Below are 27,520 nucleotides of genomic sequence, written 5' to 3'. Positions count from 1 at the left end.
TGTGACGAGTTACTTTCGTTACTATTGCTGGGCTGCTCAGGCAGAGGGTTGTGCAAAGGCAAAAATGTAAACAGGTTTCTCAACTTCTCTTTATCTTTGTAGTTAAACTGAGCACATTCTTACACTGAAATACAAAGCGTTAGGTAGAAAAAAACTCCCCCTTTTTTTTTTGTTGTCATCGTTTAATTGTCGCAGCGATCATTTTATTTTTTCTCTCTCTGCCCTGCAATGTGCAGTGCACTGGGCCAGGTAGGATAACATTCTTTTTCTTCAAAGATTTTTTTTTTTAAGCCAATCTATGCAAATGATGTCGTTGCAGTGAAAAATCCCAGTTTTATGTAGCAGATGCTATCTGGCAGGATTTCCTGCAAGGTGATGTGTATCTAGTGCCATTTTTTTCCTCTTCCTTTTGTTTTAAAGATGCCTTTTTTGTCTGTGCTCTAGTCAAATTAAAAACTTGTCCTTATTTGCTTGACTTTACTGTATTCCTTGAGTCAGATACAAGTAGTAGGAGATGCTCCACATTCTTTCCTACTCTCCATTTATATTTGGGCGTTGGTTGCTACGTGGTGTTGGAATGGTTTGGGAAGGGTATGGGTCACTTGGGCAACCATCTACCCAGATAAATCTGAGGACCTTTCTTGTAAACAGGGTTTAAAAAATAACTCCTGCTTTGAACTAAGTAAATTCTAACTTAGTCACTCCAGTGTTAATTATGAAGGGGGATCATGTTATGTTTTAATGTAGGTTTGGGACTCTTAATTTAAAAAAAAACAAAACAAAACAAACAAAAACCCCAAGAAACCCATGGATCTTTCTGTAAACAAAATACCTTCTTTAACCAGATATTTTAAGTTGGATCATTAAACCTCTCCCCAGAGCTCAGTAGTGCCAATTGGTCTTTTAATTAGTTTTTCTGAGGAAGAGGGGTATTGACTTGCTTGTGAATGCACTCTGGAAGGACTTTAACTCAATCCACTTGATGGTTTTACAGAGAAGACCGAAACCAGTTCCCTAAAACTTCACCATAATTCTCAAACTTCAGTTCTGAAACAGCATGTGAGTTACCAATCTCCATAATATTTCCCTGCCAAATTTAATACTGTTTTAACTACTTGATGCCCACCTTTAGCATGTCTGGAGACAGGGTATCTTTAAAAGGACTGGTTTTTGTGTGCAAATTGAAACTTTGAATTCTCTCTCAAATTTGGCATCTAAAACAGAGACCCCTGTCATTATCTTGATGTGCTAAAACTGGTTTTGAGCCAGAGTAGTAATGAATTAATTTTATTTACCCGTTTCCTTTGCTGGTAACAAAAAACCCCCTTGCTGAAGGGGAATGTGGAGGTGCAGAGGGAAGGATGGGTGGAAAACATGCGAAGAGAGCATTGAGCATTTCTGACTTGCTTTCCAGCAGGATTTCCAGCATTTCCCAGTCTCTCCATTTACAGGGTCACCCTTACAGATATTGTTCCCCAGTTCTTGGCTCCCTGGCAGTAGGAGTAAGTAAATAAATCAGAGTAGATAAGCAAGACCGTGAACTGACAGTGGGTTGATTTGTCATTTCAAATCTCCCGAAAACAAAAAAAGTACCTGTGTTTCTGTGTCAAAACTATTATCAAATCTATCTGAAATTATAATAATCTGTGACAGTTTAACAACATCACAGGTTATAAAAAGCATCATGATAAGTTCCTTTTCTCAATTTTTGCATGTGATGGGGGGAACAGCAAATTCCCTCTCTCCTCAAACGGTCCTTGGTGCTGCTGCTGGTCCACAGCCAGGGATGAGGGGACCTGCTAAAACGGGAGGGCAGAGCACTGTGCTGTCAGCCAGAGCTGAGATCCTTTTGGGGCAGCAACAGGAGAGGATTTGTTTGTTCCTACTTCAGAGTTTTCTGTAGAAAATAATGAGAACCCTAGAGCCTGTCCTGAAATCACAAAATCCTTTTGCTTCTGTAGAAATGTGAACAACTATTAAAAAAAAAAAAGAGAAGGAGGGGAGAAGGAGGGATTAGCATGGAGACTGTGAGTGTATTACCTGAAAGGCACCAGCCAGTCCTGGGGTATTCTGAAAACAGCCATGATCAATTATGGTTTAATTCTTTGACAGTGATTTAGATACGATAGTTCTGGCGTGTATTTGAGTAAAAAAATATATAAAAAAAAATTACTCAAGTTCTTTGGTAGGTACAGAACAGAGCACTGTTGGGGTATGTCTAATATTAGAGGTTTCTGAGTTGTTTTTTTGGTGGTGGTATTTTTTTTAGTGAATTATTTAAAAAATTAGTTTGGGAGTTTATTCATTGACTTTCCAGAGCAAGACATTCCCTTTGGTGTGCGTGTCTAAGCACAGATATGAACCTGCTGTTCAGGAGCAGATCCCTCCACTTGGCCGTGGTGGGCTGAGTGATGGTTGTCCCCAGTGCCACATGTGTGTGTGGAAGGTGATGGCAGCCCGGGGATGTGTCAGTGAGGGGGTGTCCCTGCCTGGGGGCTGCTCCTCTGTCCCTCTTCCCGGTGTGGAGGGACACAGCAGCCCTGCAGGTCCTGTGCTCCCATGCAGGGCTGAGGTGTCAGTGTCTACCTTCAGTGTCTAATCTGTGATATGATGAGGATGTTCTTTGGCACAGCTCCTGCAGCTGGGCGGGGAACGTGCCAAGGAGTGATAAGCAGTGCCATCTAGGGTTGAGCCTGGCCTAGGATTTCATCCTGAGAGCCCAGTCTGAGCAGTCAGCCACAGCCCAGCAGTGGAAGGCTTCCAAGGGCAGAGCATGTCATTACTCACGGAGAAATATGGTTTTCTTTAGATGATAATATGTATTTTAAAAGGACTGAATGGTACGCCCTGAATCTTAGCAAGAACTTTTAATCCTTGTGTTACATCAGAAACACGTACCTGTGCCAGGGAGACTGCAGGATATTTTTGCTGGGTCTGTGATGTTATGTGGAGTCTGGGATGGTGTGTAGGGGCTGAAGCATTTGGGCTGTTCTTTAGAATCAGAGGATGTTTCCTTCTGGCTGCTGCTGCATGTGGGAGAACTTCTGCTTGAGGAAAAGTTACTGCATTTATTTGAATGGGGATAATATAATTTGATCATATGGTTGAGCAAACCTACCCAAGCCAGATGAGTTGCCCAGAAGTAACTGGGTATCCTGTCTGGATCTTGATGTCACTGCAAACCTTATTTTTTTCAGAGGAGGGAGCTGAATTAAAAATTTCATCCTTTCCATGGGGCAACATGTTTGAAGTTCTGAATAGCAGAATCCTCTGACAGCACATTCATGTTTATGCCATGTATCTCCATTCCTTCTGGTTTGCAGCTGAGGCATCCCTCAGGGGCAAAGTCTGGGGAAGACTCAACTCTAGAACTGACCCAGAAGGAGAAAAAAATTTGTTTTACAGATTTATCTGAGGTTTGTGTGTAGCTTTGGGGGAACTCGTTAAACTTGACAGCAGATGCTCTGGTCTTGTCAGTACCATGCAGAAAGGCCTTGTGGTTTAGGCTTTGGATTACAGTTTTCCACAAACACCCACATCATTTTAGGGTAAGTAATTGAAGAAGGTGCCAGCGCTGAAGTTCTGTCATATCTTTCTGTGCCCAAATTGCCCAGTCTGGGGCCCACACTCCAGTTATGGTGCTTGCTGGGGACACTTAAACACAGCCTTCTGTGTGGGGCAAACCAAGCCCCAGCCCCGGTCCCACCAATCCCCCCGTCCATCCCCGTGCTCTTGGCACGCACAGAAACGCTTCAGGCAAACTCAGGAGCCAATTCCCAACTGCTGGTGGGTGCCTGTGGGCAGGCGTGGGTTTGCATTAATTTTCACTAATGTTTAAGTTCAAATGGCTATAACTTATAATAGCAAAATCATACTTTAGTGAGCAGAAACAATTTATTCCCCAGAGTGCCGGGCAGTCGATGCCGCCTTCTGTTGCCAAATTATAGCAGGATGTACATTGGTCTGTGGATTTTATTTTTTTTTTGTCAATTAGGTGATTTTCCTGGGTGGAAAACCTTCACTGTGTTGAAGGAATGTAGTTTGGGTTTGTGTGAGGAGAGGGAGCTGCAGGAATGGAGTCATATCTGTCAAGTGCAGCTTTTGCTCAGCGGTTCTTCTGAGCTCTGTGGGCTTGAAGGGCCCCTTCTGACCCACGTACCAAACCTTTGTTCAGCTTTCAGTTCTTCTTTAAAATTATTCATTTTCCAAGGAATTTACTTACCTTTTGGTTGTGTGTTTTAGCCAGGGGGGTTGACTGTAAGCTCAAGCTACTTAAAGGGTAGTTATTTTGAAGATGTCCTCCACCCCACCCCAAAGCAGCAAGAGTGGTTTGCCTTGGCATTCCAGATCCCTGCTTCTTCCTCTTGGAATTTCTCTATCTGCTCGCTTCGGGCTTGCTGTTTTCCTAATTTTATTTCATTTTTTTTAACCCTTTTTTTCCTCCTCTGGAAAGAACTGGTGAAAAACTTCTTCAGCGTGTTCTTTCTTGGCTCTCCTGGTTGAATGACTAAAGGCTGGAGTGGGAAGAATGTCTGGCCTTCAAGTGTGTGATCTGCTGATTCATAGATAAATATCCTATAAAATACATAGTTGTGCTGCTCTAAGTTTAGGGCTGAATATTCTTTCATGATCTGTTTGGGAAAGCAGCCACAACTTGACTCAGACTTTCCAGTTCAGTGTGTCTTGGTTCCAGAATGATGAAGTTCATCAGCCTGACTTAAAGGGAAGTCCTGGTTCTTGCTCCCATGTGTTGAACTCATCCGTGTGCTCTTACACCCTATGGAAAGCCAGGTGAGCTAGTCTTGATATTCCCTCTTACAAAGCTGCATTTGTGGGCCTCAAATAGAAATATTTGTGATGCTGGAGCATTTGAAACTCATCTTTTGCAGGGGCCCAATTAATTAAAGATAAACCTACATTCAGAGGATTAAAAAGAAAAATCCAATAAGACGGCTCCCATCTACCAAACTGCTTAAGAGTGTGGGCAGAGAAAAGCCCAAAAGCTCTTTTTCTCCCTCTTTCCTCCCACCCCCAAAAGGGAAGTTCAGAGTGGAACTGGTCTATTTAAGTGTTTAGTTTTCTGTGGTGAGGAAAAGAAATGTTTTTGTAAAATTTGTACTTGTGGGGAGAGAGGGAAAAGAGAAGAATGAAGATGAGGCCTGAATGGAGTGATACGTAGTCCCTACTTGGTTTTCTGTGGGGAAAAAAAAAATCATGTAGCAAAATAAATTATGTACAATCTGAAAAGCACTTGTTTTCTTTCTTGATCTTGTTAAAGCATTTCTTAACACAATGGCTTTTTTTCTCAAGTATTAGCATTAATTACTGAAAATGTTAATAGGTTTTGTGGATTGTACAAGTGGGAAGACTAGCAACAACCTGATATTTCAAAAGAAAATAATATTCCATCCTCTAGATTCAAAGATAACTCAGAAAAGTAATAAAAGCTTGTGAAATCATATGGAAGAAAGCTTTATGTCACTGCACTCCTTCATCAGATAGAAAGCAAATACCTCATTTCATTGGCCAAAACTTTGTGTCTTGGAAATGACCCTGTAATTTTTTATTTTGCAAGCCCCTGACTTTCATAAATTTCAATATTCTTTTCCCTCCCCTCCTGGAGCAGTAATTTTTACACCCTCCAACGTCTCGGGGCGTTCTGGCACTGGAGGTTGCTGCATGTGCTTCCTGCAGTCAGCGGGCACCAGCCCTCACTCTGTAAATCAAACAGGGCAAGGTTTCATTAAAAATTTGGAGAACCATCTTATGACTGGGCTGATGATCTCATTTTATCCATACGTGGTACTTATTAAATAAATACCTTTGAAGCATAGGAAACCGTCTGGGAACCGACTTGTGTTTCTTCCTCTGCTGTGTTATCTTAATTTGACTGGTAGGACAGAAGTCCTGAAAATATTTTTTGAGGGAAATATACATTGGAAATAAAGCAGTGCTATTCTTGGGTCTCTTTGCAAACTGCCTACTTTTTTTTTTTTCCCCTTTCCTTATTTTTTTCTTTGGGACTTTGCTGTTCTTCAGGTGCTTTAACTTTGCATTTACCCCGAATTCCCTGGAGGGGAGGACTCGGTGAAGCACTGAGCACGTTTTCAGCCCTGACTCCAAGGCAACAGGAGGTTTTCCAAGAACTAATTCTGGCCGTTTCTATGAGAATCCTTGTCAGCACATTTTTTTGCTGTAATGAAACGGTGAATAAAGCAGGGTATTTTTGGTAACAGTGGTACACCACACCTCTGTGGGGCCTGTCCTTTGAGGATGTGTGTGCTTTGGAGGCTCGGGAATTACACATCTCGTGCATGTTTCTGCTTTAGTTATGAGGAAGTATTTACGCCGACAGGCCGGGACAGAAGCTCTCGGGAGTGATCACTTACTGTTTCACCATGAATAATATTCAGCCTCTCACCTTCTGTGGTTATTAACTGTTTAGTTGGAAGTTGGAGCCTTGTAGAAATGTGTCACCTCTCTAGATTTGGTCTCCTTTGGAGGCATCCAAAGGAGAGAACTCAGCATCGTGGACATGTTGGATGGGAGGAACCTCCAGCGTTTCTAGCTTGATGTCCTGCTTGAAAGGGACTGTCACCCACACTAGGTCAGCTCTGCTGTGGCTTTGTCCTAGCAGAGCACTGGGATTCCCCACAGATGGAGATCCCCCTGTCATGCCCTGTCAGTGCTGTACCACCTTTGCAATGAAAATGTCCCTTCTGAGCATCCCAAAGAATGATTTGCGCTGTTGCTCCTCAATTCAGACTGTGTCACTCCTTGCTTTAGGACTGTTGCTTACAGCATGAAGTGATCTCTTCTGAGTTGTCAGGGCTTGCAGAAGGCTCCTGTGTTAGGAAAGACACAAATGCTTTTGAAAGAAGGTGTAGCTGTTCATCTGAGCCTTAATTTCTACGTATCGGTGTTGTTGCCTTTGCAAAGCCAACTTCTGTGTTTGATAGAGAGCAGCAGTCAGGAAGCTCCTGATGAAGAGGAGGAGGAACCCACCACCCAGCATTTAGCCCAATATTGTATTCTGGACTTTCCAAATTGGATTGAACGTTTTGATTGAAAAGATTGTCAGCACTATGCAAATGAGAGAGAGAAGTGAAAGTGCATCTCATGCAAGTAATTCCTATGTAGATAATTTGCCATAAAAATTTATATTGCAGTCCTTAAAACCTTCAGAGATTTATTCTGTCTAGGGAAAGGTGATTTATATGGTATTAAAACACTTTTTATGTTCCAGTCCTTTAGATTTAATGTTTATTGCCTATAAAAATGAAATCTTCCTGTGGATATTTAAAAGTTTTGGTACTGTGTGAAATATATATTCGGCTTAGAATCTGAAATGCTTTAGAGATGCAGTAAATAAGTGATGGAGTGTTACCTCAGGTTCACCAGCCTCTCCAGTCCAGCTTTACTCCAGGGCTGAATCCATTATGTAGGTACATTCTACTTACCTTAGACATATGGAAAAGGAGAACGTGTAATGACAAAAGTAATGTGTAATTTTGTCATTCTGTTTTGGCTGGATATTTAGGGCACTTGCTATAAAGGCTTTTTTGGACTGATGTGTGTAGTCAGTATTAAAATGCAGCAGTAGGCTTATTCCTTACCCACAAAGGGCTGGATTAAAGCACAAGATTAGGACACACTGCAGGAGTGTCAGAAGGAGGAAAGGCATTCTGCATCATTTCTCTAAACAGCCTCTATCCATGGAACGAAGGGAGCAGTGCAGGGCTGCTGCAGTGCTTGTGAGGAGATGGGCAAGGAGGAGTCTTTGTTGTTTAACTATTGGTGATTTTTGCTACCCTTATTATAATTTGGGCAGAAACACGGGAGAAACCTCTTCCAAAGCATAATTCCTGACCTGGTGCTGTAGGTCCCTCTCCCCTTTTATCGTAGACAGTTTTCTAGAGCGTAATTTTATCTGTCTAGAAATGTATAAAATACAAAGCTTGAAGCACAGAGCAACAGATCAAGTGAGGTTTTACACAAAAATAGGGAAGTGTGTGTAGGTGGTTGTTTTGCCTTGTAGCTTCTTTAATGCTGGTGCCCTGAAGAGGTAACTGAGGTAACACGCTTTGCTTTTTCCCAAACATTTCCCAACGTTTCGGAGTCCATCCCACAGCAAACCTGCGCCAGTTAAACCCTTAAGTGTGTCCTACTGAGTGCTGAGGAAAGGTTGGCAAGTCCTTTGGGGGTTTTTCATCTGCAGAGCCCCCGGGTGTCGCTGCACAGGGAGCACAAAGATTAAAGATTGATTTACAGTCACGTAACTCATACAACCGGAGCCGTTGTGGGGAATAGTGCTGAGGGCTTACTGACAACACTTAATTTGCACTGGTGCATCGAACAGCAGCTAGAAATCCCTTCCCAAATTAGTCTCTTCTAACAGGAGTCTAACATTCCCGGGAGTGCCTGGATGGATTCCCCTGGAGCCTGAGGTACCGTGGTCGCAGGAGTTCTCACAGAGCTGCGGCTCTGCCTCCTCCCCGTGTGGGAAGAGATGAGGTGCAACTGGGATGTTGCAACGTCAGGCAGCCGAGGGAATGGCACCAGTTCAAGAGGAGCACTGGTGAAACTTCCCAGGGTTGTAACTGTCTGTGCCCTGGCACGTGAAAGCCAAGGAAGTGCCGGAGTGTTGCAGCAGGAGTAGCCAGGGCTGCCTTAGCGAGTGTAGCGCTTGATGCCGTGCGTTGAGCAAAGGTGGCTCGTTTGGTGTTCAAGCAGCAAAGCCAACCAGTTGATCTAAAGACTGAGACAGACAACAAAATGTACCAAAAAAGTATCAGGATAAAACTTCTATTAAAAAATAAACAAACAAGCAAAACCCCTCCCGACAAAACCAGACACCCCTCCTCTATTTTTATATTGGTCTGCGTAAGAACTTTGGAAACCAGGATCGTATTCTAAATGTCTTTTTCCTGGGTGATGGGAAAGAAGGGCTTATAGAAGGGGATTGTAGAAACGTGATTTAGCTGAAGTTAAGTGAAAAACGATGGCTGAAAAAGTAATCAGGCTTTTGGTGGTCTTGGTTCCCTTATTGTGCAGGTAAACATCTGTAACGTGAGGTGAAAGCTGCATTTGAGGCTTTCTCCTCCTCTGGTGCTGGTTCTGTGGATCCAGAGAATTTTCTGCCAGGTGTTCTCAGTGATCTGCTTCGGATGCAAAAATTAAACTCCAGTTTTTTCCTTCTACTGAAATCTGAAAAGGCTTAAGAGGTTTTAGGCTCTCTGGGATGCTGCTGTGGAAGCAGATGTCTGCAGATGTCTTTGTGCAGAAAAAAATTATTGTTTTATTTAGATTATCCTTTGTACTTATCACCCAGATACGCTGCCAAAGCCCAGCTCTGGTGGTCTGATAATTCCATGGTTTTGTGGGACTTCGTATTTGTCCACTTGCTGCTTCTGCAATAAGCTTAGTAGTTACATGAAATGGGTTTTCTTTTAAATACGTAGATGTTCTTTAACTGCAACTTTTTTCTTCTTGTCTAATCATGAAGGATCTAAACTGAGAAAGAACATCAGTCTCAAAGTGAAACCTCTATTGTTTGATATAATGTGTAGCATGTTTTGTCATCTCAAAAGAGGCGTTTTTGGATCAGACTTCCATACTGTCAGGCCTAGGGCTTTCTCATATTCCATTGGTTTTCTCAACAGAAGTGTTTGCTGGCATTTGGATGAGGGTGTCCAAGCTCTCATTTGCATACGTGAAAGCTAATATTTGGCTTCTCTTCAAGAGTGTCTAGATAAAGGATGGGGATCCTAGAGGCAGTGAATCTGAGAGGGTGGCTCAGAGGTAATCCAGCTGTTTATTTGTGGTTTGTTGGAAAAGCACATGGGGATGAAGAATGCTGACAGCAACTTCAGACTGTTGACTAAAAACCTGCAGTTTGCTGCTTTAGATTCCAAAATTCAGTGCTGGTTTGGGTTCAAAAATGTGATTCTGATTAAATACATGATACAGATAGGGAGTTATTCACGAGGACCTGGCTTTTGTTCCTAAAGGACTTGGATGATCCTACAATCATAGAATGGTTTTGGTTGGAAGGGACCTAAAATATCATCTACTTGGTTTCAGCCACAGCAAAAGAGAGGGGAGGTAGTTGTGCTGTATCAGAAAGTGGTGCTCTTTATTTCAGTTTTCATACAGGAGAGAGATATATGTGTGTATTTATATATATGGACTGAAAATCACTGCATGACAGAGTGCCTGGAAAGATAAAAACAAATGATTTCTTGGTAATGAGATCACTTGTGTCCCTGGTACATCATCTACCTCCCCAAATTGCTGGGAAGCAAAAATTACTGTATTGTAGATAAGTGTATTTGTAGTTTCTTTCTGAGCGTGGGGAGGGAATGAAGTAATCTGTTCCATCAGCTTGTAAAACTGAGCTAATTAACAGACAATCAGCACTGATTGAGACAGCTGCATTCTTTACTGCGGGATTGTAAACACAGAGTCTTCACAGAATTGTTTTTACTGCCCTAAAGTGCAAGAAATTGAAATTGTATTTGATAGCCAAAATTAAGGACTTTTTAGTGCCAGTGTATCGTAGCGAGGTTGACAGTGCCACTGCAGCTAAATCTGTTGTTTTCAGTTTAGGGTGATTTGCCATAGTGAATAGTGGAGGAATCCTGTGAATTATCACTGAAGAGGGTTTTTTTGTGGTTAAAAAAGTGTTTTAGCTGCCCTGTCTACCTTAGTTGGGTCCGTGGAGCAAGCAGACATCAGCTGTCCGTGGTTTGGTGCTCGTCCTGGGAGGCACCTACTGATTGGAAATGCCAGATTTGCAGGGTTTAGAAGCCATTTCATGTATGCCTTTCTTAAAGCAGCATTTCTAGAAGGTCTGTAGGTAATTCCTGATGGGCATTTTAGGGTTTGCTGCCAGAAATGTTGATTTTTAAAAATGGTCAGTCCATGTTAAAAATAACAGAGAATAGTCCTCGTGGTTCTGAAACCAGCTTGCACCATTATTAACGTGAAGCACGTTAGTTTTTGTGATGTGCAGTTCTGTGTGCTGTCAGCTCCAAGCCTCCTTGTGACTGTGCATCAGCTAATTTTGCTTCATGAGTCAATTCTGCTATTTTCCTTTTCATGTCACAGAAAATGAGCTTAACTAAGTACTGCAATATGTTGTTGGGAAACACCTAGAAAAGGCATTCTGCATTCCACCGCCTCTGCCTCTCGATTTCAGTTCAGCTGGGAAGTGTGGTTGATATTTGTTTCTGCTGGATTGTAATCATCCAGATTAAATACAAAAACCTGTAAAAAAACCCTGAAAGGCTTCAAAATCTCGCCTTCTGTTTAATTGTCCAAGGTATGTCATGCTTGCTGTTGGCATTAAACACCGAGTACACGTTTCTCCCCTCTTGTGTTGTCCTGCCAAACTGAGTCACTGCTTGGGATTTAGATCAGAAAGAAAGCTGAGACGCCTAAATGGGACTTCAGTAGTAGGAAAAACCTAAATAAAGAAAACATTGCTTTCTTGTTTCCTATTTATATCTGTAATTTTTTAGAAAACATCCACCAATTGCACTCGCAGGCAACTTCTCAGAAAAGCTTTATTTTTCCCATCATGGGAAACTTGCCTAAACCTTCCAGCGTGCCCAGAAAGTCAACAAACTCGGACCAAGGGAGGAAGCCCGTTAGTCAGGAGTCAAGGACCGTTCTCTGAAAACCCTCTGCCAAATACTCTTCCTGCTTAAAGTGTTTATCAAACAGCAATTTCATCTGCCAGTAATGTTCTTCTGATCTTGTTTTTGTTACTACTTATTTCTTAATACAAGTTCCCCATCCAGCTTCCTCTGCCAGGCGCCGCCGTCCCTGTCCTGTGCCCGTGGAGCGGCTCTTCCACAGGGAAGAAGGGCCACCAGTGAAGGAGCAACATCAGCATTTAAACATGTCCCTGGACCAGCAGTAAAAGGCCCCCTCGAAGGGGGCCACTGGACAGCATTTTCAATCTATATTTTATAGGTTTTCCCCAGTGCACATGCATGTGGTGAGGGATTTTAAACTAATAACCAGAAATTCCAAGTTATTCCTAGCCCCATCTTTCCAAACCATATTTGTCATGGTAGGATAGTTTATTCATCCATTATCTCATTTCTGCAATGCTCAAAAAACATGAGAAGAGAGCGAACCATGAGGTGGTTAGTTCAAGTCCATGGTAATTTTTTCCTATCCCTTAAGGAATTTGTTGAAATGTGGTTTTGAAAGTATTTTTAGGTTGTTTTTTTAGTGTGTATTTATACTTTTGTTGGTAAATATTTTATATCCCAATGTTAGGAAACAGCTTAAGTAGCTTTGGGATTGGAAATTGCATTTGGAGACTGAAGGATTATTGAGTGGTGGCTGTGATGGACTTGGGACAGACATTTGTCTGTCTGTCCTGGTTAACCTTGTTAAAAAAAACCTAAAAATAAAACTAATAACATGTGTCATCAAAGAAAAAATTAATTGTGAATTTTTGTTCTAAAAGGCAGCATAATTAGGAGTTGGGTGAAGTTAAATAAAACCTGAGCAACAAGTTTGTTTTTATTTAGGAGTTTATTTTGAGTAACTCACACTGAAACAAACCTGTGTGTGTATATATATTATTGATTTATTGGTGGTGACCTGTTTAGCAAGTTATAAATCCTGGCCTGTGTTACAGTTTTTGTCTCGCTTAAAGCTTGGTCATGGTTCATTTACCAGCAAGGCTTAGGCTGGGAAGGGGGTAACTCAATACTTTGAATGATGTAACAGAGCTTAGTTAAAGGGTTGGACTTTCTGTTATTTAAACCAGTCTTTTAGAATTACGTTTTACTTTGATCTGCGGTCAAAAGAATTATTTAATGTAACTCATGAATTGGATCTTCCTTGGAAGCAGAAATTAGCTGAAGTCAGTGGTGGTGTGTAATTACAAAATGGCACCTGAGCACAGTGGCTGCTTGAATCAAACGAGAAGGGTAGTGCATCAACTAGATTGTAATTAGTCATCAGTTAATTTCCTTTTTTTTTATATATTTTTGTTTCATTTAAGGGCCAAAGCGCCTTTAATGATGGTCTACAAAAAATGTGGTTTATGGATCATGGATTCTGTGCTCCTCCTGGCTGGAACCTCTTTGGGATCAGAAATATGCCTAAGCTGTATTTTTTTCCCTTGCTGTCCTTCCCATGTGCAGCTGTTCCGGTCCCTGTTGCCCGTGTGAGGGGAGGGCTGAGAATGGGACTGGGGAGATTCCTCTGCCCTGAAGGGGAGGGGAGGGAAGGGCAGCCTCAGTGTGCTGTGATCTCCATAGTGTGGTTGTTGTGTTCTCTGTGGCCATTTAAAAGAAGGGCTAATTTGTCTGCTGTGGTGTGGTCAGAGCTCTGCTGAGCACAGCTGCTGGCCTTGCATCTTGGTCAGCTTTTGATCACCCAAGGAGATAGGAGGTCCAGCAGATGCAGTTTACGTTGTATCTTGCCTAGGCAAGGTCTTTGCAAGCAGCAGTGGGTTTCCTTTGGTTTCCCATAATTTATTTTATTTGGCAGAAGAAGATGTAGTTTGAACTGCCCTGAAAGTCACCAATATTAAGCTGAAGCATCTTTTTTGCTTCTTTCAAAGTAATTAACCAGCACGTATGTGATTAACTAAGTTAATTTTGTATGTAGAAAGCCATCAGCTGCATAGGGCAGTTGAACAGGAGTTCACAGGGTTGTATTGTGACTTATTCCATGATCAGTTGATGAGGGGTGAGGAGGTTGCTCCAAGCTGGAGCAGCTCCCTCTGTCCCCTTACTATCCATCTGAAATCCTACCTTCTGGGAAGCCTCACTGCAGCAACACTTAAATTAACTCATTGCTTTTTGGCCTTTTCTGTTGTAGCTATTGAAGCAATTAGTTTGAACTTTTACTTTTAAGTGGAAGAGTGTGAAAATCAACGTGGGTGAAGTTGCAGGCGGTTCCCCGCGGGATGGGATCCGCAGCTGGCTGGCTGGGGACGTGCTGTGTTTGCAGAATGAAGGGAGCCCTCTCCCCAGCAAACACTTGCATTTACTTTTTGGGAGATTTATGTCCTTTAAAAGTGTGATGAACTGCAATGCAAAACCGAGCAGAGTGTTAAGTAACTGCTGGAGGAGGTTTGCTGACAGTTCCTTTGCCGGGTGTTGAACCCAAGCTGCAGGTCTTTGGGTGAGGTAATGGAAGCTGGTGGTTTCACACCATCGTGGTGAGGGCAGGGGAGCTTCTGTGAGGGAGCAGCTTTGGAGAAGGCTTGGAGATGCAAAGAGCAGGGAGTGCTGCTGGGGTCTGATAAAAAACACCTTCCAGCTGGTTTTTATCTTGCCCAATGCTCAAGGTGGTTGTCGCTGTGCAGTAGGAATGAAGTGAGGGTAGACAGACCTGGTGGGAACAAAGAGATGACTTGACAGTCTGGGGTAGAAGCTGAGGAACAAGAGGAGTAGAGAAGCTTTGGGGTGAAGATTGAGGGTGCTGTGAGTGAAGCAGGAGCCTCATTTCTGTAGAGAAGGCAGCAGATCACCCACGTGGTGCCACTGTCACCAGTGATGGAGACACAGCCCAGGAGCTGCTTCTTGGACCTGGGACATGCACAGACATCCTTCAGCCCCAAATGCACCTTGGTTTGAGGAGGATGGAAAGAGGGAATAAGTAATGCCAGGAGACAAACCCTTTTGAAACAAATAGGCAACGTTTCATTATTTTGCTGAGCGAGAGCAGAGGCTTGTTCAATACAGACCTTTGGCGTTAAGATCTTTATAGCTCTGGACAGTCTCCAATTCTTTGCATTTTCTAAAAAGGTTTGAATTGGAGGTGTAGAAGAACAGACAGGCACAATCCTGTTGGCTCTGGCACTGGCAGGCTTTTCCCCTCACAGTGCATTTGTTCCTGGTACTTGTGAGGCTGCTTTATGCTGATAGGAGCTCCTGTAGAAAAGCCAGTACAAGCTTTCCCCTCTTGCAAGATTGTTTGATAGGCTTTGCCTCCATTTGTGGTGGTGGCTGGTGTTCTTGTGAACAGACAAAGCCACAACACCCATTTTTTTATGTTTTCCTTTTGCTTGTTTTTTTTTAGTAGTCTGTTAGTTAAGGTATTTTATTGATGGCTCCATCAGCACCTCTGTTCTTGTTCTCTTTGCTCTATGCAGTGGCCACCACACACATTGACTCCCTGTCCAAAAGCATTGTTCCAGATTGTTCCAGTCAAAGCTTGTTTAAAACTTACTTGGAGTCAAATTACTTCAGTACGCGGAAATAAAACCTGTTTATTGAAATTTCCTGACTAATTCTGCGTGTGAAGGGTAGTTGCATCAGTTTACCAAGTGGCAAAATGCTTCTTAAGAAACATGTTTTAACACTGATGGGTTTTTTAGTTTCTTTTTTATTTTCCTCTGGGAGTGCAAAGTGCAGGTATTCTGGTGTTTGCTTTATTTGTTCATCAGTCACTGTTGATTTGTGAGGCCGAGGATGGTGGTTCTTGAGTTGCACTTGTGTTGGACTCTCTGATCTTTCCTTGTGCTTGTGTTAAGAAGGAGCTTTACAGCGAGGCCGACGCAAACTGCGCTTACAGAATTCTTGCAGTGTTTTACCTTTCTGAGCTTTCAGCTTGGAATTGGGGCCTGGTTTTACAGTCAAAACAGGCATAAATAAAAATTCCCAGTGTCAGCTCTGTGGTCACTCCCATGGTCATAATCAGGAGCTTTATCAGGTGAACGCACCTCTTTGTTTTTCCAGAGGAACACAACGAGCCGGCAAAGCGGTTTATGGTGTCTGAAATATTTCTGAAATACTTATGTAATCGGGACGTGGGCTCCTGAGCAGGTGAGAGCGATGAGGTTTGAAGATTGAAGGGTGGATTGCCTAATGTATCAGTTAGGGAAATGTAAAATCTCCCCAAGACAAGTAGGCTGTGCGTGTGCGGAGTTGTGCCAGACGCTTCCACACTGGTGTCATCCTTGCACCGGGAAATTCGCCTTTAATGGGAAATTAAAAATTGCAAAAAGCTACATTGAGAGCTTTGATAGCTGTGACAAATGCAATCCTGCGAGAGGATGAAAACAGAAATGAGACTACTGAAAACTCCTTTCAGTGGCAGATTATCACGTAGACTGGGGGGCTGATTGAAATGATGATAAAGGGAAATACCTTGAATGCACAGAAACAAGATTTTGGGGGAAGTGGTTACTGCTACATTTACTGGCAGAAAATTCCTAACCTACATGAAGTTGTGATTTGTGTCTGTCCTTGTAATAAGGAAAATGAGGTTTATGGTGAATCATAGAATCATTAACGTTGGAAAAGACCTCCAAGGTCATGAAGTCCAACCTCTGATCAAACACCACCTCCTCAGCCAGACCAGAGCACTGAGTGCCACATCCAGTTGTTTCTTGAACACCTCCAGGGATGGTGACTCCACCACCTCCCTGGGCAGCCCCTTCCAATGCCTGACCATCCTTTCAGTGAGGAAATTCTTCCTGATGTCCTGCTAACCCCTGCAGCCACGTGTAAGGCTTTAGAAGGCACAGCCTGGGCATTGTGCCCTGACTAGAAGCCTATCAGAAAAGAATCAGTTTGTCCCAAGGTTGTGATGTGTGTTTCTTGCTCCAGTGAAAGAGCTTTGTGGTAAATGCAGCAGGGATTAAACATTTTAATATGGGAGAATTACAAAATTTTAGGATACAGTTACATCACAGTACTTACAGGTGATTATTACAGCTTTTTAAAACTTTTTCCATGTGAAACATGAGAATACTGGTTCTTAGCAGAGACTGAGAACTAGTTATGATTATGGGGGGAACAGGGATGCTGAAGTGTGTTGGTTCCTTTGGTTGTGAAATGCCCATGTCAGGGCAGTGGCCAGTAGCTGTTAAAAGTGGGTGGGGGAACAGAAGCTTCATAAATATCCACGAAAGCCCAATTTCTTTTTAGAATCATTTTCTCAAGTGAGTAGTTTTTGGGACTGAGCTTTGAGAGCTGCCAGCCAGCCACTGGCAGGTCCTGGGCATGGAAGGACTGGCTTAAAGCTTCCTGTTATGGAAGGGGAAGGACTTGTGCTGAACTGGTCAGTGGTGGGGACCTGCTGGCTGGGTGATTATCAAGGAATGCATCTGGCAGGGAAAGACATATAAGCTGTGAAAGAAACAACCTTGAAACTGCCTGCAGTGAGCCTGGAGTTTCATAATTACTTGGGGTCAACCTAATTGCAGGTTGGAAAAGGGGGATTCCACCAGCCCCCTCGTTCCAGCTGTGTTTTCCCACCTCTCTGTTGCAATGGTACAGCTCCTTGTAGGCGCAGATGGGGCCTAGAGGGAGCTGATTCAGTGCAACAGAAATCAGGAGGGGAAGGACAGGGTGTTTTTGGCAGGCTCACTGCTGTGGTGGATCCCATGCAGCCACACCATTGCTGTGGCACAGGGGCGACAGAGGTGGGAGGCTCCTGGGGATCCTAACAGAGGCTGGAAGTACTTGCATTAAAAGAAGACAGATTCGCTTCAAGGTGATTGTTGTTACAGGGGATAGCAGATTGACCCTCCCAGTTTTAGGGTTTTTATTTCTGCACTGCATGAAAGAAACCTTTTAATGTTTGTTTTCTGGGGATTGCTTCTAATGACTCCCGCACTCAGGAGCGTAAGACTTTCTTGTCTCCTCTCCTCCCACTGCCTCCCTCCCACCCCCAATAAATTGGTTGAAATGGGTCAAAGCAGAAACCCTGGAGAGAGTTCTTTAGTTATCCATGAACTGTCTCTGCCCTAAATCGATGGGACTTTGGGGCAGGGGAAGGATAATGGTCTTGCTTGTTCTCTCTCAAAATGCACTCGAAGCAGTGACTCCCTTTCTGCAGGGGTGATTGAATGGGGGCTATTTTGGGCCAGAAACTTTATTAGCCACTGTTGAATCAGTGGAACTAAAGCTTCCAGGCTTTGAATCCTTTCCGTAGCCAGGTCACTGCTGCAACACCTTTGAGCCCTGGTTTCTCTTTGCTTTTCATTGGAACCTTTTTGATTTCAAAGGTGTGGAGAGTGATACTGAGCCATGGGTTCCTGTTTTTTTTGCACTCTAAAGGACTCTCCGACACACAGAATTACATCTCCTTTCACTTGATATCTACTTAGAGAGTGGTTGCAAGGCTTGGAAAGCCGGGATACCTCTGAGTGATACAAAGTGCTCAGGTTTGTAATACCAAATTTACTTCTGCTTGCTCCTTAATACGTGCTTGCTTGCAGAAATAATGCATTGGCCACGTTGAATTTTTACAAAAATTGGGCTATCTCATGAGATTAAGTCAGAAAAGTATGAAAAATCTGCCATTAATGCTTGTGGTTTGTAATCCTGTAGCTGTTACTAGGTTTAAATAAATGAAACATGCATTGTACACGGTTCAAATCAAGTAAGGAGGAAAAGATTAGTGATTTTCCAAATAGTTTTGATTTGGGGCTTATTAACTATGACACAGCTGGGAGATTTAATATCTTATTTTGCATCAGATCATGTGTACAGTGTTGGATTTCTGCTGTCCCTCAGCTGGAATTTTATCTCACACTATCAGTTGCTCATCAGTTCTCGGCAAGACCTTGAGCTCGTGGGCTTCAGCCCCCAGTGTCAGAGACAGTTCAGTGCAGTTCTGTGCTGGCAGTTCTCCTTGGCAGTGTCTCTGCCTGATATGACACATAAGGAAATGTTTTGTGGTGAGAAATTATCAGACCTGTCCCAGAAGGAGTTCTGAAAGTTAATGGGAAGGCGCCCGGAGTGAGCGCGCTGTGGCACTGGGATCAGTCAAGCAGCGGGGATGAAGAAGTTGTTTTTCATTTGCTGCCTGACTCTTCTCTTCATTACAGCACGAAATATGAAATATTACTTATTTTTCAATCAGTTCCTTTTCATTCCTGTCTCTAAACTTGGAAGCACAGATCTTTAAAAGGCTCCTTTTCCATTGGTAGGGTTGGTTGCCAGCGCTCCGTATCGTGAACCGAAGCGTTTGGTTCCTTGCTCTGCTGAAATTCCCTCTTGCTTCATGACTTGTGTTTTCTTTGCTTGGCTTCAAATGTGTGCTTCCTTTTTAAATATAGTTTTCCAAGTTTCTGGCCGTACCAGATTGTTTATATTTTTTAAAAGCCTTCTGCTTAGCCGTTATATTGCTCTTTATAGTTCTGCTTAACCACATTGGTTTCTGTTGCTCTTTTTTCTTGCATAAACTTAGCTGGGATGAATTTCAAATGTGGTTTATCCAACTGTTAAGTATTTCCCACTTTTCTGCAATAGATTTCACATATGTTACAGAATTCCAAACCAAGGTCTGGTGGACATATTGCCCTGTTTCTTTACTCGAAGTCAGATATGGAAGGTTTTTTAAGCATTTCAGTGACAATATTTAGGTCACTGGCTCCAACATTGCTGCCTGGCTTCAAATCCACTTGTCATATTGAGCTTGTTTCTAAGGATTAAGATAACTGTGGTTCATATATTTATTAGGGGAAAAAAGGATTTTAATTTTGTGCTTATAAACCTAAAGGGAGGGGAGGGGAAGTATTGATCCTTTTGAGTTGGAAACTACAGAAGGCTTTTTGTTTTCCGTCCAGAGTTCAAACTGTAGTCACATAAAAGCCACGTCCATCCATCCAGTCATTTAAAGTTGCAGGATTTACCCATTAAAAATGTATCTAATATTTGAAATTAGGCTTTTTCAGAGTATTTAGAAACCAGTATCTGTATCTAGCATCAGTCAACAGCTTTAGCACCTATTTGGGATCTGGTCTCAGATGTGACAGGAGGTCCCAGGCCTGTGGGTTTGGTCCATTACAGGTGGTTGAGTTCCAAACAAATGCCAGAGGTGTGGCAGGTTTTTTGGTGGAGAATATTGGAGTTTTTGCATGAAGGTTGGAGGCATTTTGGCAGAGGCATGAGTTGAAGATAGTCTTGGTGTAGTAAGTTGTTCTCACTTTTCATGAACTTCTTTCTCATAGCCAGGTTTTTCTCCTTTGGAATTAATAAGGGGGGAAAACAGTGCAAAATTCCTTTTATAAATTCTTGGTTCTCCAGGTGACTTGGAGAATGCTGTACTTAGCTGAGTGGAGGGTTTTGCCTTTATTTTTTCATGTTACGTGGAAATACTGCAGAAGAGGCATAAACTGCCACAGAAGATTGAGTATTGTTGGTTTGTGTGCTGATAAGTGACCCGTTCAATCTATTATGGTGACATTTGGAAGCACAGGACTGAGTGCGGAAACTGGGATGGGGATAACACTGGGAGGAAGCTGTGAAAAGCTGGAGCCTGTGCTCCAGCCTGGTAGAAACTGTTGGAAGATAATCTGGCATTCATCAGGTGCTTAAAAATGATATGTTTTGGAGAGGAAATGGAGGTCCCTGCTAATAATTTTAGAGGAATAGATTCCAATAATAGGAAAAGATAATTTTGTATTCAAATAAGGAACAGCTTAAATGGAAAAGAGCACTGCAGTGGCAGTATGGAATTATATACAGTATATTATAGGAAATTAAGAGTGACTGAAGCGTAACCAGTGTAAGGTTAACCAACATTGGAGTTAATAATATTTCTTTTTCATACAGTAACTCAAAAAGGGGAAAACCAGTATGTTTAAAAAGCAGGCGGGTGAAAATAAACCTGGTTTGAATACGTCCATAGTCCGTAATCTTCCCTGGATTTGGGAATTATTATTAGGATGTGTGTATTGTCACTGCTGCTGTCCTGTGTAATGCTGGGGTGAAGCCATGGATGCTTTTATGGAAAATGGTGATATTTTGGTTGCGGGATGGAATCAGGAAGGGGGTAAATTTCTGGCAGGTTGGTGCTTTGTCCTGTACTGCTCCATGGTCCGGCTGCCTGAATATTCCCAATGCGTGTATGAGGGCTTTTTATTTCTGTGACAAACACAGCTCTGACTATATTTCCCTTCTTCTTTTTTTCTTGTTTTATGTTTTGTTTTTCTCAGAGAGAGCTCGATACCACAGCAACAATATTGGCAAACCGGCAAGATGAAAGTGAGCAGTCCAGGAAAAAACTTATCGAGCAAAGTCGTGAGTTCAAGAAAAACACTCCAGAGGTAAGAGGAGAAGCTGTTCCAGTCTCCTTCAGTGGTATATGATTTTAGGCCTGTGGAAGTGATGATTTTTTTCTTAATGGTTTATTTCTATGATTTACTTGTGCATATTTCCAAGTCAATCACCTTACCTAAGGCTGTTTGTCTTCGATGGCTTTCTCATCAGGCAGCTTTTGCTTTCTGTAAATAAAGAAATATGGATCGATGCTTTTAGAGGAAGTATCAACACTGGCCTTCAAACAGGCTTGCTCTAAATTTTATAATAACGTAAACCTGGAGAATTGCAAGAAAGTTCTTCGCTAATCCAAACTCTCTGAGCACTTGGATGTAGGAAGTGACATTTCGCTGCCTAAATAAATCTCTGTCAAGGGCGTAACTTCCACCATGCTCATTTTTCCATCAAAAATCGAATTAAGTTTCGCTGTTGATTTCACTGGAAGTGCAACAAGGTCAGTGCTGAGCCAAACTGCCCCTCGGAGGATGCACATAGAACACAGCAGGTGTGGTGTGAAAGATGTAAAAGGGGCAGGGGCTGATGCTGGGGAAACCTGGGAGAGGTGAATATCACCTGTGGGAAGCTGGGAGTGTTTAAACTCTTCCATGCCATGCAGGCATTGCAGTGTGTGTGTGTACACCTGTGCATAGTTACACCCAAAATACAAATAATCTCATTTTGTTACCTCCTGAATGTGTGGCAATGTGTAGGCCTGGCTGGATCCTTTGTTTGTTTTGTGGTTTTTGGGTTTTTTTTCCCCCTGATGGTTGCCAGCAATCTGTTCATCCAGGAATGTTGTAGGGTTTCAAAGCCAGTTCCAGATAACTGAGATGCCAGTATTGGTTCCTTCCAAATGCCTTCCTGGGAGGGAAGCAGCAGGCAGCTTTCCTAACCTTTATTCCTGATTCTCAAGGAGCAGATGCTGCTTTGCTTCCTGTTGGTGCAGGGGGAGAGATGCTGACCCCAGAGAGGGGAAAGGGAACGTTGGAGCAGGAGTGGCTTGTGGGGAAGGGGCAATGTTTAACTGATGCCATGGGAGGATTTGTGGGGCAGAAAGCAGTTCCCTTTGAAGAAGAGAAAATTTGGGGACTGCAGCTTTGAAGGAACAGAACTTTATAAAAGGAGCAGAAGAATTTGAGGAGTGAATTCAGTAGCTGTGAGAGGGTGGGTTGATTCTCTTTGCGGGAGAGAGCAAACTCCTGGGAAGAGAAGGAGGAAGGAGAGAAGGGAACGAATATGGATGGTATGGGAAACTGTGCAAAATCTAGAAAATAAGCAGAATTCTGGGGCCACATTTTCAATTGTTTGCTAGAAGCTTAAGATCATTCTACAGCACTTGAGTTTCCTGCTGCCTTCCTTTTTTTTTCCTATAAGGAAAATGACAGGTTCTTCGGAATGTGGCTGTACCTGCCAGCTCCTGGTTGAGAGCATGTTACACATGGATTGCAGGAGGATTTCTTTTTTACTTTTATTTTTATGGAGCAGAAGGTTACAGTGGGGAGAAAAAAGCAAAAAACCCCAACCAACACTGCACTTCTGATGTGCATTGTGAGAGCATCTTGGTAACTCGGGGAAAGGAGTGTCCAGAGGAAAATTACATCCTCTGTGGAGTTACTTTAAGGGATATAGTGGGAAATGATATGCAATTAGTTCTTTCCAGTAAGGAGGATGAGAAAGTTAAATCATTTGATGGGAGGGTTTTAAATATTATTTTACAAGAGATAATTCTGTAGCCTCTGTTCTCTTCCAAAATACTACGTGGAAGGAGTTTCATTCATTCAGGGACTGCATTCAAAACAACAGCTCTGAACATCCCTGGTGTTGGGGAAATTGGGATCTCTGCTGGATTCTACATCCTCATCTCTTGTCCTACAAATCCTATGGAACCACATTCCTTAAAAACTTGCATGGATTTTTTAGGTCCTTCCTTTGTCTGCCTTCTCTGCTGTGATGCTCTTTCTGCAGCTTTGTTTCTGAGCAGCAACACAGTCCAACTCCTCTTCTGCTTTCTCTGACGGAGTTAAAAAATGAAAACGGGATCAAAGAATTAGGAGAAAGTATCAGAACTGTAGGAATAGGCAGCTGTAGCAAAATTTAGATGTGATTTTTGCTCCCAGAGGCGTGGAGGGAGTAGCTCAGCTGTGGAAGGTCTGACAGGGGCACCCTCTCCTGTCCAAGGGGTTTGGTGTGGTAGGTGTGGGTGTCCAGAAATCCCTGCTGGAAAACTGCACTGATATTTATTCCACTTCACACAAAAGCCTAATTTTGTGTGCCTTCAGCTGTTTTCTGAACTCCCAAATAGAAGAGAGGTCTGTGAACACCTCTCAATACTTAGTTTTGGAAGCCAGTTGAAAATGAGAAGACAAGAGGAATAATTCCTTACCTTGAGTTTTTTCCCAAACCGCAACTTTGTCTGAAAACCTCCCCAGTAAGGAGAAACATCCTTGAGGTGGACAGAGAACACACAGTGAGTCACTGGCATTTCCAAACTGATACATTTACGTTCCTAAAACATCCAACTTGCTCTTTTTCATAACAAAAGAGTTCTGTAGTAGAAAACCAGCTTGCATGTGGAATGTTCTTCAGATAGATAAATAACCCAGTGCACAGCTTAATTTAAATTTCCGCGACGAAGTAACAACTTTATTGGTATTTAAAAAAAAAAAAAAAGGGAACAACCCCACAAAGATGGAATTGTTAAATGTAACAATCTGTTTCAGAATTCTACTTTCCATTTTCTGTTTCACTCTGCCTGCATCCCTGTCAGTGCAGCCCTGGGTTAGCCTGTGCCAGCATCTCTTTTCCTCTGCTGTTGCCAATCTCACCATAAATCAGGAGATGAGTGTCCATTGCCTTGACTTTCCTATCCATTGCTGCCTGGGATGTCCTCTAGACTTTCCATAATATCTCCTGTGTAGCAGAAAAGGATTCCAAAAATTACTGATGAAGTTGAGGATACTTCTGTTTCTTTTTACTTTAAAAATTGTGACGGATCTATTTGGGTCATTTCTGCCTTCCCTGCAAATTATCAAATTGCTGCAAAAGCAATACAATATTTTCATGTTTAGAGGAATGTCTCTAGGGCTTTTGGTATTTAAAAATGTTAAAATACTATTTCTGTCTTGGCATACTGGGAGATGACTCTGGGAAGAAGTATCACATGTTTGGGAACCTTATGTGAACAGAAAAATTCAGTGGTGGTTGTTACATGCAGAAACTTTAGAAAGGGTTCTTAACCTGTTATAGCAAAAATACTTTTTACCTCATCACACCTTTTAGGGGGTGAGAACCTGCTTCTTATAGCTCTTTTGGGGTATTTTCAGTCTCACTTTGTTTCACTCTGAGCAGCTCCTGTGGAAGGCTGAGACTGGGCAGGAGATGACTTGAAACATCAATTTTACATGACTGTTACTTGGAAGACATCTCAAAATACATCATGTGAATTGCCAGCCTGCATCAGATGATTATGTTCTTACAGTGACAATTCCTGAACTGTTGTGACCAAGTGTGATTTTTGGGGGGGTATTTTAACCTTTGTGGAATTCTTGGTTTAATTAATCCTGTCCTGATATGCCAGTTCTGGTGTGAATGTTTGAAGGACTGTCTTTGAGAGTTGTTTTTTTTTTTAATCTCTAAATAATTTCTGCTGAACAGGATAATAATTTTTGGCACAAAGTATAGGCAGTTCCTAATGCTGATAACTTCGCCTTTTTTCTACCCAGATTCTTAGTTCAGTAACTACTTTTTGCTTAACTTTTTCTGTTTTCAACAGTGAAAACCTTATCTAATGCTTCCACTTTTAAGCCTGTGTAACCTCTGGCTCTCCACTGCTTTCCTCTGTGATTTGGGCCTGTAAGCCAGGTGATGTTGAGCTCTGTGGGTTGTTACCAGGCTCACCTGGACCAGTCATTAAACTGAGCACAGGACAAAAGACCAGCCTAGGAGGAGGCCTGGGCCAGCTGCTCTTGGGCAATAAAATTAGTCACTAGTTTTCTAATTTGAGAGCAGATGTGAGGCACCTGCATAAAGCCCAGACTTGGAGACAGGAGCTTCTCGTGTAACTGTGTCCCTGGTTTTTATCCTGATGGTGAGTTGGATGGGTGATTCCTCACTGTTGTTGCCCTTTGTGGTTTCTGGGTTGTAAAATGTACTCGGTTGGGAAGGTCAAGATTGCCTTTAAAGGCCCAAATAGGCATTGGAATTCTGTAAAGCAGGTTAAAGATTGGGTGGGCAGAGCTATGGAAGGACATGGGAGAACCTGTAAGCACAGTGTGTTCTCAAATGAAGGGCTTTAAAATGCTTTGGAAAATGGAATATTAGAAGGTGCTAGAAAATAAAATGATATCTTAACACAGCCTGCTGGCCCCAAATCCCTGGTTAATCTCCAATGAATGATATTTACCTGCCTGCATCAAACCTGGTTTCCATCAGTGCTCTTGTTACCCCAACTATCACCGTCATCCCCATCCTGCTCTGTCATGGCTCTGCCCCAAAGAGAAAGAAAGAAACCTGTAAAATATTTTGTTAATGAAGTAATAGTTTTATTCATAATGTTGCATGTCAGGGTGATGCATATCTTTAGGATCCGTAGGATTTTTTTTTTTTTAAATTTATCATTATAATTGCAAGTCATAGGGAACTAAAGGAAATGGAGACAGTCATTATGGAAGGGCTCCATTTTTTAGAAGGTAAAATTCTTAATTTTTTGTTTCCAGTTTTTCTGGAGTATTCTATTGAATTATCCAGTCTCTACAGCAAAAGATAATCAAATTAAGGGTAAACAAAAAAAAAAATTATTGCAGCTGCTTGAATTAGTTCTTGAAATGAGAGCAGGATCTTCCAAATTGTTAGTAGTAAATTGTGTTGATTCCTGATGACTTTGCACAGTCAACTTTGGTCTGGTCTATGTGACAAAGTGAAAATAATAACAAAACCTACTGAAAACACACGATCTGTCTGTAGGTAATTGATGTTCTCAGTGTCTGTGTACAGAGGGGTGAATATTGATTTGCTGCCATCTACAGCTGGGTTGTTCCACTCCTTTTATTGTTTTCTGGTTTTGTCTTTGTTTTTCTTTCCCCCCCTCTTTTTTTCCTATTTCCCCTTTTGCCCTTTTTTCCTTTTCCTCCTTTTCTTCCCTTTTCCTCTTTTTTCCCTTTTTCTCTTTTCCCTTTCTTTTCCCCTTTTCCCTTTCCTTCCGTCTTTTCTCTCTTTTTTTTCTTTATCTTAGTTGAATACTTCTCCTTTAGGATAATGATATTTAGATGCCATATCCTCCCTTCCCATGTTTTTATTTCTGGTTTGTTTGCCAGATAAATGATGTTTATGACAATTTGTACTATGTGGGCTTGGTATTTCAAAACCTAAATGAAAAAGTGTCTTTTTCAGAAAAGTAATATAATCAAGCTCCCTGTCTTTAAATGTGATCTAAACACCAGTCTTGTGGAGTCAGAGGGGTTAAATCAGGTCTGACCTCATCCTGGATGGCCCTTATTCGTGGTTCTCAATAATTTTGTTGTCATTATTTAATACATATTTGACTTCAGCATATTCTAATCGTTAATGGGAAACCCATCAGTGTTTCTAAGGTGTTCCTCTATATTATGGTCTCTTGCTGCCTTTTTATTGGAAGTAAGAGAACATTAAAACAATTCTCATACACAGCTGTATTTTTATAGCATTCTCCCAAAACTGACCTCCCTTGACTATTCCCACCACTATAATCACTAGACTTTATTAGATTTTTTTTTTGAAATAATTGTCTTTATCACACAGTGCTTGCAGTGGTTCTTGCTGTAGCTCCAGGAGTGAGGGAGCAGCAGATCCACACCAGGATCAAACCTTACACACACCTGGCGTTCCTGCCAAATTTGTCTGTGTGTTGTGAATATTCCCCCTACCCCCAAGCACTGGGGCAGTTTGTTGGTTGGATTGGCATCCCAGGTTCAGGAAATTGTCAGTTCTGGTTTGTTTTCCAAACCCAACCCTCTGGCTGTTCTCAGGGTGATGGTGGAGGTGGTGGGTGGGCAGCAGGTTCTTGGGTTGCCACAGGATCCGTGCCATTTATTGAGGGATAACAGGGCTTGAGGAGGTCCTTTTACCAAATGAGGCCATATTTGGGGGATTATTGCTCTGCAGGATTTCATGGATAACTGTGTAGCTGTACAACAGCAATTGTAAAGGTCTGAAATCCCGGGAAATAATTCCCTTGACCTGCAGGAGTCATGATCATGTGTTGCGTGTTACTAGGCAGAGAAGTTTAATTTAAAGCATTTTTCTGAAACCACATGATCTAGACACTTTGAATTGCTGTTTCTATCTCCATTTGCTTTCAAAATATCCCTAAATCAATTTTCTACAACACAATTTACCTCAAAAGTCTTTTTGTAAATCTGAAAATACACAGGCAATTTACTTTATTCAAGAGTTCCAAAAATATTCAAGAGGGAGACACATCTGCTTCAACTGAACACGTTAGAGTAGTTGAA

At 42.2% G+C, this 27,520-nt stretch overlaps 1 protein-coding gene across 7 annotated transcripts in view; it reads left to right on the top strand.

Annotated features, from left to right (window-relative positions):
* The window catches only part of CUX1 (cut like homeobox 1), a 271,238-nt gene that overhangs the window by 29,840 nt on the left and 213,878 nt on the right, over positions 1 to 27,520 (top strand). For all 7 annotated transcript variants that reach the window (XM_027690778.1, XM_027690775.1, XM_027690776.1 and 4 more), the window contains exon 2: positions 20,930 to 21,040. In XM_027690778.1, coding sequence (XP_027546579.1) covers positions 20,930 to 21,040 — 111 coding nt within the window. The remainder of the gene's footprint in view (positions 1 to 20,929; positions 21,041 to 27,520) is intronic.

This window comes from Neopelma chrysocephalum, unplaced genomic scaffold (assembly GCF_003984885.1).
Source record: "Neopelma chrysocephalum unplaced genomic scaffold, ASM398488v2 Primary Assembly neopelma1_82, whole genome shotgun sequence".
NCBI lineage: Eukaryota > Metazoa > Chordata > Aves > Passeriformes > Pipridae > Neopelma > Neopelma chrysocephalum.
The sequence above is the reverse complement of the archived record's forward strand: the minus strand, read 5'-3'. Positions and strand labels throughout refer to the sequence as shown.